The sequence below is a fragment of the Zonotrichia albicollis genome, chromosome 28, assembly GCF_047830755.1.
Source record: "Zonotrichia albicollis isolate bZonAlb1 chromosome 28, bZonAlb1.hap1, whole genome shotgun sequence".
NCBI classification, from domain to species: domain Eukaryota; kingdom Metazoa; phylum Chordata; class Aves; order Passeriformes; family Passerellidae; genus Zonotrichia; species Zonotrichia albicollis.
This window is the reverse complement of record NC_133846.1, coordinates 1132888-1146772: the sequence shown is the minus strand read 5'-3', so window position 1 is coordinate 1146772 and position 13885 is coordinate 1132888. Positions and strand designations below refer to the sequence as shown.

General features: G+C 44.7%; 1 protein-coding gene across 1 annotated transcript in view; it reads left to right on the top strand.

Moving 5' to 3' along the window:
• The window catches only part of IPO9 (importin 9), a 40808-nt gene that overhangs the window by 21305 nt on the left and 5618 nt on the right, over positions 1 to 13885 (top strand). Inside the window, exons 10-19 of the mRNA XM_014270922.3 lie at positions 218 to 369; positions 1370 to 1468; positions 1605 to 1711; positions 3103 to 3242; positions 4843 to 5002; positions 5951 to 6177; positions 6373 to 6521; positions 7370 to 7498; positions 9921 to 10196; positions 11782 to 11948. Coding sequence (XP_014126397.2) covers positions 218 to 369; positions 1370 to 1468; positions 1605 to 1711; positions 3103 to 3242; positions 4843 to 5002; positions 5951 to 6177; positions 6373 to 6521; positions 7370 to 7498; positions 9921 to 10196; positions 11782 to 11948 — 1606 coding nt within the window. The remainder of the gene's footprint in view (positions 1 to 217; positions 370 to 1369; positions 1469 to 1604; positions 1712 to 3102; positions 3243 to 4842; positions 5003 to 5950; positions 6178 to 6372; positions 6522 to 7369; positions 7499 to 9920; positions 10197 to 11781; positions 11949 to 13885) is intronic.

Sequence of the window (13885 nt, the reverse complement as noted above, 5' to 3'; positions counted from 1 at the left end):
TAAATTTTAATGAGAGGTGTGTGTGGTGGGAAGAGAGGAGAAAGTGATGAGGTCTGAAATCCTCCTGGGGCTGCTGCTGCACTTGCTAGTCCAGGAGAATGAATAAATATCTGCTCAGAGAAGCTAACAGTTTGTAATTATTTTCACATCCATTTGTACCTTTTTGTTTGTTGGCATATTCAGTCATGTTCTTTTTTGTTTTTCCCACTTTGTTCAGGTGAAGTTCTGGGCTTTGAAAATCTGGTGTTCAGCATATTTGAATTTGTTCATGCCTTGTTGGAAAACAACAAATTTAAGAGCACAGTGAAGAAGGCTCTGCCAGACCTGATCTATTACATCCTGCTTTACATGCAGATCACAGAGGAGCAGGTGGGCATGTTTGTGTTGTGTAGGAAACAAAGGAAATGAGAGATTTAAACCAGCACGTGTCCTGGGAAGAGTTTCAGTGTGTGGAAGCTGCTGTAATTTAACAGGCTGTTCCATCACTCTGCTGTGCCAGCACTGAGAGGTTCCAGAATGGTACAAGGTGGGCAGAAAATCACAGATCACAGAAGGGTTTGGGTCAGAAGGGACTTTAAAGCCACCCCCTGCCCTGGGCAGGGTCACCTTTCACTATCCCAGGTTGCTCCAAGCCCATCCAGCCTGGCCTTGGACACTTTCAGTGATGGGACATTCACAGCTTCTCTGGGCAGCACACCCAGTGCCTCAGCACCCCTTAGTTAGGAATTCCTTCTGTAATCCAAACCTACCATCTTGTCCTGGGGCTCTGCTAAAAGGGCTTTATTTTTAAGGCACTTACAAGGTCCTCCAGGAATCTCCTCCAGGCTGAACAATCTCAGCTCTTTCAGGCTTTCTTCCTTCATTCTTCTATGTGCTGTGAAAATGAGGATTTTCATGCTGAAATGAATAAACAGCTTTCTGTGAGAGCCAAAATGTTGTGCTGGTAGGGTGAAATAATTTGTCCTGAAAGTCTGCATAGCTCCTGGCCTCTCAAGTGTCACAACCATCATCTTTTAGTTTAGGTAGACATGCATAAAAACAAGCACTCTGTTAAAAGATTTATCTGCTACTCCCATTCCTCATCTAAAAATAAAGCTGCAGCATTGCTTCCAGGTCAGTCATTAGTTCTGTCAAACTCTGATCTCAAATGAGGGCCAGAAGAGCAAGATGAGCTCAGAACAGAGAGTTTCTTCTGTTCAGAGGTTTCTCCAATGGAATAGAAGAAAAATCAGTTGAGGATGAAGACTTCTTATGGCAGAGAAAAATTCTGAAAGTAGTTTTCCAAAACAGGTTGCAGGGAACAGAAAAGCTGCCTTTCACTGATGGTATCCTGAATTCTCAGCTGCCCTGTCCTTTTTATTTCCTCTAGATTAAGGTTTGGACTGCCAATCCACAGCAGTTTGTGGAGGATGAAGATGATGACACATTTTCCTACACAGTGAGAATTGCTGCTCAGGATCTCCTGCTGGTATGAAACATATTCCACATTTAGATACTGCAGTAGTAATAACAAACATCAAACCTGCCCTCAGGAAGGGCATTTAGAGAAAAGGCCAACTTTTAACAGTCCATACAAATGAGTGTTCCCATTTCCTTGTGCACAGGCTGTGGCTGCTGATTTCCAGAACGAGAGTGCAACTGCTCTGGCTGCAGCAGCTACGAGGCATTTGCAGGAAGCTGAGCAGGCTAAAAACAGCGGGGCTGAGCACTGGTGAGGGGCTGGGGAATGGAGGGGGTGGCCCTGGGGCGGGGAGGGGAGGGGAGGGGACAGTGCTGGGACAGGGAGGGGACAGTGCTGGGACAGGGAGGGGACAGCACTGGAGTGGATGCTGAGCTCATCTGCAGCACTGGGTGCACCATGATTTAATCACATTTCATTTGTGACAATGCAACTGAAGAGCAATGATGGAACTGGAAAGCTCTGATTAGAAGAAGAAAAAGAAAGTACAGCAGTTCTTGAGCCAGATGGTGAAATCTTCACGTGGAATACTTTGGGCAGTAGCACAAGTTATCTGTGGCAAGGCTCCCTCCCTTCAGAGCTTGATGTTCCTTAAAACATCTCATGGCAAATGATAATTACTTATAGAAAATCAGAAGAGAAATTTGCAATACTTCCTGCTCACTAATTGAGATAAAATTTTCAGGAATATATATACACATATATATTTATGTTATATATATATGTTATATATATACTTATGTTATATATACACATATATATTTATGTTATAAATATATATAATATTATATTTATATATATAAATATATATAGATTTTTCAGGAACATATATGTATGTTAAATATATGTGTATAACATATATATATATATATATATATGTGTGTGTGTGTGTTAATTTATTTTTTTTTTACTTGATGTCAAGTGGTGCTGTATGCAGATATATGTTCAATTTTAGAACTTCAGAGTTGCAGATTTTAGTGCTATTTGGGAATAGAAGAAGAAAACTCCACTGCAGGAGTACCTGGCTGCTGGTCCACAGGGATTCTCTCCTGGTTTTACAGGGCATTGGTTGAGTGGTTGTGTTTATTTTGAATCAGTGTCAGAGGAGCTCCTCTGATAATGAGCAGCAGTGGAATGGCTGCAGAATCAGACATTAGGTTCCCTAATTGTAAAGTAGGTCCTTGGCTTCACAAATAAAACCAAGGAGAAGTGTGTTTGCACAGAGTTCTATATCACCATAATTAACAAAATGTTAATGCAAAATTAGATGTTCTTAAACCTTTAATGTACTGGGTATCCCAGTGCTTCTGCACATAAATTATGAAGGCATGGCTGGAACACAAGCTTTCATGGAAGAGGTTCTTTTTTATTATGAGGACAAAATTGGTACAAGTAAAAACTATTCCACCAATATTTTAGGGAGTGACTGAGAATGCTGCCCATCCTGAGGGAGTTTCCAAGCCCCCATCTTTCAGTTTGTGAATGTTAATCTCTTTAAGGGCTTTTTTAAATTCTCTTTTGGGATCAAGGAAATAGTTGTCGTAGCTTAGACCAGAAAATTGCTTGTGACTTCACTTCAGAATATGTATTTATTTCTTGAGTGATGACAGGAAAAGTCTTAAGGCATCTGAACTGTTTTGCAGGTGGAAAATACATGAAGCCTGTATGCTGGCCCTGGGCTCAGTCAAGTCTATAATTACAGACAGTGTGAAGAATGGGAGAATACACTTTGATATGCACGGCTTCCTGACAAATGTGGTCCTGGCAGACCTCAACCTTTCAGGTATGTGGGACCCTGCATCCCTGGGAGCAGCTGCTGGGAGTCTCTGGTGAATCAGTCAGGTTGATGTGTGCATGAGGGATTGGGAAATGCAATTGTGCATCTGCTCACGTGAAAAAAATAAATCTTGTGAGTTCTCACGTGCTCCCAGTTCTGCTCTAAGTCCTTTATACGTGGGACTGTGCTTTCAGCTGGATCTCGTTGTTGGCTGGATGCATGAGGCTGGAGGAGCTGGGTGGAAAATTGCTGTTCTGATGTCTTGTGTCTGTTCCTGGGAAAGGCACCAGCACTGTTTAACCGCCTTCAGAATTCCTGCTGCACCATGTCATCCCATTTGTTTTCTGCTGAGGCTGACATTAGTTGTGGCACATGAATTCAAATAATGCTCCTGGCTAAATGGGATTCTGTTATTGAGAACTCAGCAGGATTTTGCTCTCTGTGTTATATCAGTGTGCAAGAAAATCAGAGGAATTGCTGAAAGTCAGATCTTGAAAGTCCTTGCAAATTAATTAAAATTTTAGAAGTTTAAGGCATTAATGTGAGCATCATTGATGAGTTCACATTGAGTTGTCAGGGTAGAAACAACTGATTCCTGGGTTCCTTTTTCATCAAAGAAACACTTATTTAGCCCCTTACAAAGGAGGGGTTTTTGTTCTCTTTGTGTTAATGTTGGGTGAAAAACTAGTGTGCAAAGTGCATAGTGTGCAATGCTTGTAAGAAACCACCTCAGCAATTTACATATATTTACATTCATTTACATGTGTGGCACTGGGTTGTAAATGAGCTGCTGTGCTCTAGAAGGGCTCCCACAGTCAATGTGTTGATGGCTCTCCAAGGATATCCATTTAATGGTCAGTAATGGTGCAAAGAAATGTTGTGTTTTATGATACTGACTTAAAAAACAAAGCTCTTCTCTTGCTGTACAGCTTGCACAGAGTGTTTTATGTCCTCATCTTAAAATTAGTACTTGCAGGAGCATAAATAATGGCAGTAAAGGTGCTGAGGAACAGAGAGCATCATCACTTTGAGGCCAGCCTAGATAGGTAAGGAGATTGATAGTCTGAAAAGGCAGCAGGAATAAGTGTGATAAAGATATATCATACCTTAGTGAGTGCAAGCAGGTGAGTGGATAATGAATGTCCACTGCTTCTGTGGTGCTGGTGTACCACAGAATTCCATTTTGTAGCTGCAGGGTGATGGCTGCAAACTGTGAAAGGTCCCTGGGTATGAGCTCTGCTATTCCAATGCTTCTCCTTAAGATGCTGCTTTCTTCTGCTGGGGACAGAATATTGAGCTGGATAAATGGGAATTGGTGGCAAAGCCTCTGTTCTCTTCCTTTGCTTTTGTTCAGTGATGAACAAATTCAAGTGTAAATAGTTGAAGGGAGGAGGCTTTTTAATAAATGAAAAATTATTCTTTGAAATAACTAAGAAAATAAACCGTGAACAAAAATTCTTTGTAAGCCTGCACAGTTGTCTCGTGTGTCACATTTCAGTGTTTTCCTGTTGGGATGACAAGATTGTAAATAATGGATGGAAGCAGCTGTGATTTTAAACTCCTAAAGCTCATTGTGAAACAACAGAGGTATTTTGTGTTGCTGCAGTGTCTCCGTTCCTCCTGGGCCGGGCCCTGTGGGCCGCCAGCCGTTTCACCGTGGCCATGTCCCCTGAGCTCATCCAGCAGTTCCTGCAGGCCACTGTCAGTGGGCTGCACGAAACCCAGCCCCCCTCTGTCAGGATCTCTGCAGTCAGAGCCATCTGGGGGTAAGCAAACCCTGGGACAGGGGTTTAAATCACATTGATAAACTGGTTTGGTAAAGTGGTGTTTCTGTCTGGGCTGTGGGAGGTTTTGCTTTGAATGAAGTAGATGTCGGCTTAAAAAGTGTAAGCAAACAGGTTCAAAATGGAATAACTCTAATGAGGAATGTGGAATTGAGATTCAGGGCTGGCTACAGTAAAGTGTTGTGATGGATATGGTCACAGGGAGGAGCAGCACTAGGTAGTGCTGGAAAGCACAAGGATGAAACCCAGATTATTCCTGTTTGGTCATAAAGGTGACTGACATCATCCAGGCCTATGGAGCCAATCACAGCAATAAGGAGTGTTTGGGCTTTGATTTTCTTACCCCATTTTTGTCAGAAGGAAGCTTTGCTGTACTTGATGAACATTAGTGTAAAATCTAAAAACCAGTCACAAAAAGATCTGCTAAAACCTAACTGTTCACCACTTCCAAACAGAGCACTTTGTCTTATTTGCACTGAAGTGTTAATGAATAAATAAAGTCAGAGATTTATGACTTAGTTATTCCTGAAATTGCTTTATCACACCCCAGATCACTTGTAGAACATGGTAACAAAAACTTTGTAAGCAGTGTCTGTCCTGGGCTTTTTTCCTTTTCCCCATCGATGGGCAGTTCTTAGAAAAGATCTGTCACTGAGGGGCAGTAGAAGCCTCTAACATCACTCAGCTCAACTCTGCTTTGTGTGCAATGTGGAGGGAAGATTTCTGGTGAGAGCTTTCCTCCTCCTTCCTGCTGAGCTGCTGGCAGGTCAAGCAGTAGAGGAGTGAAGGAGAGAAGTCCTAGAGGATTGAACTTAAGGAATAACAATGGACAGGACGGAACAACCCCTTATGTATTATCCAGAATGGAATATATTTAAGTTACTTCAATAAATTAGGAATGTATTTTTGTATCACAAATTTCTCATCTAGCTACTGTGACCAGCTGAAGATCTCTGAGAGCACCCACGTGTTGCAGCCTTTCCTCCCCAGCATTCTGGATGGCCTGATCCACTTGGCAACTCAGTTCAGCTCCGAGGTGCTGAACCTGGTGATGGAGACACTGTGCATTGTGTGCACAGTGGATGCAGCATTTACAGCCAGCATGGAGAACAAGATCTGCCCCTTCACCATTGCAATATTCCTCAAGTACAGTAATGGTATGCATCCACTTACATCCCTAAGCACACTTGGTTTTGCTGTTGAATCCTGCTGCTGAAAACTTCATCAGTGGTCATTGAATGAACACTGATTCCTGTGGTAGAGGGGAAACTTGCTGCCTTGCCCAGCCAAAATAGTGGTGGCAAAGATTGAGATGTGTGTGTGTTTTAGTAAATGATGCTTTCTCTCTCCAGATCCTGTTGTTGCTTCTCTTGCCCAGGATATTTTTAAGGAGCTAGCTCAAATAGAAGCCTGCCAGGGTCCAATGCAGATGAGGCTGATCCCAACCCTTGTCAGCATCATGCAGGCCCCAGCTGACAAGATCCCAGCAGGGCTGTGTGCAGTAAGTGCTTCAGTGGGGCATGGCCTGGGCTGGAGATGCTCCTGTTGTGTAACACTGGGCTGGCTGCTCTGCAAAGGCAGAAAGGCTGCTGTGGACATGCTCTGGAGCAATGGCTTCAGTCACTGGGGGAGGTTTCTCTGTGGAGGAGGCAAACTGCAGGTGCAGGAAGATGCTTCCAAAAGTTTGCTTTAAACTGCTCCTCTGGCCTTTTTCCAGTCTCCACAGTGTCAGTCATCCTCAGTGATTTTGCTGTGACATTGCCATCTTTCAGCAGGAGCAACCTCTTCTCCCAGCAGAGTACACAACTGCTCCTTGCATTTCTTCCTAAGACTTTTTCTGATTTATGCATCACATATGTATGAATTTGAGATAAATTACACAGGTGCCTTAATAAAAGATGGAGCACTGACTGTGTAGATTGGTTGTATGGAATTAAATCCATAAACATCCACATCAGTATGCATATAATCTCTTAATTGGTATGACTGTAACAATTGCTTATGGGTAATTAAGATAAATTTCAATCAATATAATCAAAATGGAACAAGTCAGCTGGAGCAGTTCTCTGGCTGTTCTGATTAGCTTGCATCTGTTTGCCCTGTTTGAGTGTGACACTGCTCTTAATTTGGGAACTGTCCTGGGAACTCTGCAGCTCACAGCAGTGATGCTTGGGTGTGTGACTCCAGGGTCCTTGCATTTAAAAATTATTCTAGGCTGTGAGTTCAGGGTGTGGTTGCAGCAGTGGCCACATCCCTGCAGTTCCCACCTTTGATGTTTGCAGCAGGGCTGGGTAGTGCTGACTTCAGGTTCTGTGGCTGCTGCTGTGACAGTTTGTGCTTTCCTTTCAGACCTCTATTGATATACTGACCACAGTTGTGAGGAATACAAAGCCCCCTCTGTCCCAGCTCCTCATCTGCCAGGCATTCCCTGCAGTGGCACAGTGCAGCCTGAACACAGATGACAACGCTACAATGCAGGTACTGCTGTGGGGAGGGGGAGGCTGCTGACACTTGGGGAGGATTGCAGGGCTGTGCCAGCCCAGGAGAGGGGACACAGCCTTTGAGGAGGCCCAGGCTGTGCTTGCCAGTTGCTGTATCAGCAGCCCCTCAGAGCTTCTGCCACCTCCAGTTCACCATGAAAGTCCTGTTGTTCAGGGCCTGCAGTGGCTTCTCCTGATCATTCTTGAATGTGGAGAACTACAATGAGAAAGGCAGCAGCCTGGATGGTTTTCCTGTGTTAGTGCACTGGAGCATGTTATAAAACCTACCAACCAAAGCCCAACAACACAAAAAAAAAACCCAAACCAAACAACCAAGCAAACCTGTAATGCTTTTCTGCCCCTATAACATTTATCACACCTGGTAATGGCAGGGACTATCTTCAGGAATATTCACAGGCACAGGACAGCAAAAACCCTCCTAGCCCTCCTACTCTAGCAGCTTTGTGTTGTACTCATTTACTGGAGAAGGGGAAGGCAAACTTCTTTTTGATTGAGCCAGGTGTGGGATGGAGGGAAAGTAGGGAATCATCTCCAGCATCAGCTGGGCTGTGCTTGCAGGCAGGCTTGGCTCTGGCCTGATGTCTTTGGAGTATCTGGCAAGAAGGAAAAAGCATCAGAGGTTAGAAGTGCAGGGAGCCTTTTCATTCCAGCTCCTAACTGGCATATGAATAACAAGGGTGGTTTCATTCCTTATGTAAGGAGTTCCACAGTGGCAGCTACTCTTTGCCATGTGAATACAGACCATGGCAATGTGGTCTTTGCCTAAACAACAAACCAGTGAGAATAGGTGAGAGACCAGCAGGAAGAAATTGTAGTCCTGCACATTGGTTGCTTTGCTGGATCTTTGTGCTAAGAAGAATTCAGAAGGACTGCAGCTTAGCTGCTGAGTTGTGTTTTGTTCATGTCACACTTCTCTGTCTTCACCTCTCACTTGCTGAAAACTCTTTGAATTTCTTTAGGTACTGAGATTGGCACAAAATTGCAGCTACTTGAGGTTGTTGTTTTTATTGTTAATATTTATTAGTTATCTTGATTGCTGCTGATTGGGCAGTGAGGAGTAGTGTATGTGTGAGTGAGCTGGAGTCTGTAGAACTTACCTGGGAATCTTACCAGGTGCCACCAGTTTTGCCCTTGTTTTCACTGTGGTTCAGGGAGGTTCTGGGAGTCTCCCCTGCCTGACCATTTAGAATGCAGGGTGACCCCAACATCTGGGAATGACTCCATGATTCAGAGGGTTGAACAATTGCTTTATTAAAATGATACTATATTATAGTTATACTAAAGAGATACTAAAAAGATACTATACCAAAGACACTAAAGAATACTAAAGAAAAAACAATGACTGTCTGAGACAGGCAGGACACAGCTTTGACCCAATTGGCCAAGGAAATGAAACAACCCTCAGCAGAATCCAATTGACAAATCCCTTCAGGTAAACAATCTTCCTAACACATTCCACAAGTGCAAAAACAACAGGAGTAGCAAATAGAGATAAGAATTGTTTTCTTCTCTCTGTGCTTCTCCAGAAAAAATCCTGGGAGAGAGAGAGTTATATTGAAAGAGTGTGTGAGTGCCACATGCCCACTCCCTTATGTAGGAGTGCTGGGGGTAGGACAGTCAGGATGGATGGAGATGAGAGATCTCTGCAGCCAGGGCTGGGAACTTGTGGGTTATTGCAAAGGGCCTGGGTGCAGGGCCCTGCTGGGAGCTGCCAGCCACAGCTGGAGCAGGACTGAGAGAAGAGAGGGGAGAGAGGATGGGAGGGTGAGAGAGTAAGGGAGTAAAAGGGTAAGAGAGTGAGGTTCCTGTTAGAATTCCATAAATCTTCTTCTGTGCTGAATATTCTAATTCTCACTAACCAATCTAGAACAATATACAAATCCTACAGCATTTCCATACAGCCTATAAGAATCATTACATTACCATACTGTGTTATGAGACGGTAATAGAGTAAGGGAGTAAAAGGGTAAGGAGAGTGAAGTTCCCATTACAATGCCGTAAATCTTCTGTGGTGAATAGTCTCATTCCCACTAACCAATCTAGTACAAGATACAAATCCTATAGCATTTACATACAACCTACAAGAATCATTACATTACCACACTGTGTTACATTTTAAACCCTAAAAACTCCTCTTTGGGCCCCTTCTGCCAAGCTGTAGGGTCTGCTCTGACCCTTGGGCCTGTCTGCAAGCAGAGGGTGTTGTTCCATCAAAAGGGGATCACCTTCAGCTGGGCACACCATTGTTTTCCAGCTGTTCAATAACTGAGGGATCTCAAAGCTTGCTTTAATTTCAATCTCGCTTATAGTTTCTATATTCTCAAAATCTTTTGCTGGACACTCATATTTATAAAGCTTTCCTGTTTCATTCCCCGACCCCTTGCCCACTGTGTCCCCAGAACGGCGGCGAGTGCCTGCGCGCGTACGTGTCGGTGGCGCTGGAGCAGATCGCGCAGTGGCACGACGAGCAGGGCCACAACGGGCTCTGGTACGTCATGCAGGTGGTGAGCCAGCTCCTGGACCCACGCACCTCGGAGTTCACCGCTGCCTTTGTGGGCAGACTGGTCTCCACTTTAATTTCAAAAGCCGGCAGTGAGCTGGGAGAGAATCTGGACCAGATCCTGAGAGCCATCCTGAGTAAAATGCAGCAAGCAGAGACGCTCAGTGTGATGCAGGTGAGCAGGTTTGGCATCCAGGAGAGTGAGGAGAAGCACCAGGAGAAGAAGCTGTCACCATTTCATTTATTGCCTGTTTGTTTATGGCTCATTCAGTTGGTGGGTCTGTGTATCCTGTTATGCCTACTCTGATCAGAGAATCATGGAATTTCCTGAGTTAGAAGGAGCCCAAAAGAATCATTAAATCCAAGTCCTGGCCCTGCACAGGACACCCCAACAATCTCACTCTGTCCTAACATTCCTTGAGCTCTGGCAGCCTTGGGGGTATGATCATTCCCTGGGGAGCCTGTTCAGTGCTGACCACCCTTTGGGAGAAGAAGCTTTTCTTGATACCCAACCTGACCCTCCTGTGACACAGCTCCATGCTGTTCCTCAGGTCCAAAATTTTTTTTGTCAGGTTACAGGGTAAGCAAGATTGTCCTGGATAAGCTGTAATGTACCTTCAGTAGTCCCTCATGCCCTTGGGCTTGCAAGCCTTCTTTGGAGGGATAGGAGTTGCCTCAGTAGGAACATTATGGCAAAGGCAGCATGTGTTTTTTTGAGTGGATTTGTTCTGTATTCCAAGGATAAATGCCTGGGACTAGAGACAAGATGAGCTTTTGGTGGATGGGAGGCATAGTTGGCCTGAATGAGCCCACTGAAGAGCATCACCATCTCTTCTAGCCTTGACCTACTTGTAGTGACACAGTTTTCTGGAGTGATTTTTTTCCCAGTGGTCTTCATTCTCTCTCCTGTCTTTTTTTGCTTGTGCCCTCAATGTAGAACAGCTCATGCTGACTGCCCTGGTTCCTTGGTAGCAGCTGGGGGAGGACATTTTGCTGGCACTGCTGAGCAAGATCCCATCTCTGCCCCCAGTGCAGCACTCAGCTGAGCTTCACCCTGCTCTAAGCATTTTATCTTATTTCTCTGATTTTTCAAAGTGCATTTTTCAAGCTGGCATGTGATGCCACAATGGCCATTTCAACATCAGCAGATCTCACCTGCTTTAGGACTTTTTTACCCCTGGATATACTGATGATAATTGTTTGGAATGGCTCTCACTTTGCTTGGGTTTGGATTTAAAAGATACAGAAGTTTAAATCTGAAGCAGTCCCATGCAGCCCTTGTAGCCAAGCATTTTGCAGGGCTGGATCTCTTCCCTGTGTTAGCCTGGAAGATGGTCCTCTGGAGATGGGCAGCTTTTTCCTGAGGAGGGCTACAGAGATGCCCTCAGAGTGGGAAAGTGCCATTTAGACATACACAGCAAATGAGTTCTGCCCTGGTCTTTAGGAGTCAGACTTCATTACAACTGCATGTTGTAATGAAACCTTTTCAGAAGTTGTAGTTCTTTCCCTAAAATCATGTTCAAAATGCATTCAGAATTGGGAAGGTGCTGCTGAGTGGTGATGTGCTGGTGTTTATTTCCTGCATTTGTAGCACAGTGCTTTGCTGCTGGGTGTACTTTCCCTTCCTCCTGGGGTTGGTAAGCACAGCCTTCACTCCTGCAGGGAGCTTCAGCTTCCTTCAGCAAGCTCTTTAAATATTTGATAAAACATTTCCAGCTATTAAATTATGTACAGCTAACATTGCCTTTCTCCTCCTGCAGTCCCTGATCATGGTGTTTGCCCACTTGGTTCACTCACAACTGGAGCCCCTCCTGGAATTCCTGTGCAGCCTGCCTGGCCCCACGGGCAAGCCTGCCCTGGAGTTTGTGATGGCAGAGTGGATGAGCAGGCAGCACCTCTTCTATGGGCAGTATGAAGGCAAAGTCAGGTGGGAGCCACAGAGATTCCTGGTAGTGCCCTCATCCCTGTGCCCGTGAGTGCTGGCCCAGCTGGGAGCAGGGTGTGCCAGCACCGGGCAGAGCTCCCTGTGCTGCCAGCAGAGCTGGGTAACTGGAGCAAGCTCTGAGCTTCCCCAGCAGTGCTCCTGCTGCTCCTGTGGTGGAACAGAGACACGAGGGAGAAGGGGACAGGTCCTGCAAACACAGGGCTGCTTTTGGGGTTGAATTTGTGTGAATGAGATGAGAAGAGCTTCCACACTGTTTTGCGGAGAAAAGAAGAAACTTTACAACTTGTAAAAGTTGTAAAGTTTGGTATGTTTTATTACGACGCGCGCTGGACGCAAGACTCTTCAAAAGGGCATGCATACTCTTGAAGATTTCAGACTTCTTTTTATTTCCTTTTCAAATGCATATGCATACAGTTTCACAATAAGTTTATACATATTTATCTTGCATGACACTTAGCACTAATTCTTCTTTATCGGAGGAATTTTTAGGTCGGGGGCAGATTGACTTCGTGGTTTTTCTGTTTTTCTTTCTCTGTTTCCTTATTGTCTCTAGAACGCAGCTTCTCTTTTAACTTTAGCTCTACAGACTTTTCACTTCTCTTAGACACTTTACTTAGTTCAGGATGGATCTTTATTCTGTCTCAACACATGGAATTGCCTTTGTAGAGTTCTGGAGTGTTGTGGTTATTTCTTCTGGATTTATTGATCTAGTTAAAAGTTGATCAAGAAACCAATTGCGACAGTGTTCTCTCCCTTTTGCTGTGGGAGCATGTTTGTGTTCTGTTGGAGGCTGAGTGCTGTATTCCAAAGCATGGGATGCTCTGTATTCATTTAAATTTTGTCACAGCTGCTGCATTAGATTTTTCTGGAATCATGAAGCCTCACAGACCACTCTTAGGGGTCTCACCAGCTGTTAACTCACTTATTAGTGTGCGTTGTTATGTCATTGTTGTGGCCTGTCAAATAGCCTGTGAAATAAATAATGGGAAAAAGCAGGTTCAAAATGGAAGTTAGTGAATAATCCTGAAGGACAAGGAGCAGATTTGGGTTTCCAGTGCTCTTTTTGGTCACATTTTGTTGGTTTCATCCCTAAGCCTGGTGGTTTATCCCCATTTTCACAGTGCAGGCCTGTCTGCAGGATCTCTTGAGGCTTATGGCACAGGGAAAAGCCAAGGCTGACCAGGAGAATGAGGTTAAAGGTGATTGCTTAGAGCTGTGTTGTTCAAAATGAGAAATGTTTGTGTACAGTGATGTAATAGGGCTCCACACTGTGTTGGATTTGATTGGTTGTGGTGACATTTACCACATTAGTAAATGCTTGGAGTTTCTGTGTCCTGAGGAAAAGCAGGGCCTGCCCTGAGGAACCTCTTGTTCAGGGTTTGTAGAAGGACCCTGAAGGCAGCTGACACCTCCTGTGTGCACAGTCCCAGCCACTGGGGGCAGGTTGAAGAAGTGGCTGTGGGGTTTTGATGAAATGATGGGAAAGCTTTGGGCAGCTTTGGGCAGCAGGTAAGACCTGGGTCCAAACCAGCAGAAGTCAGAGCCATAGTCTGGGGGAGAGAGAGGGTGAGAAGTGAAAGCACAAAAAGAGTTCTACAGAACTCCAAAACTTCAGTTTGAGATTCGTGGAGGCAGGAGAGAGATAGATTTGGGGGTGCCAAGCAGAGATTGTCAGCCTTGACCTGTAGTCAGCATCATCCTCAGTGTGCTTGAAAACAGTGTGGAGTTTTCACACTCCAGTGAAAACTGGAGCTGGAGAAGGTTTGAGGTGTGGAGTGGAAATGTGAGATCAGAGATGGAAAGAACATGTAAAGGGGAGGAGCAGGCTGGAAGGTCTGAGTGTGGCAGAGCCATGAAGGACCAAAGTGAAAATGAGCATTGAGGCTGGAGAAAGGGAGCAGATCATTGCTACAGATCAG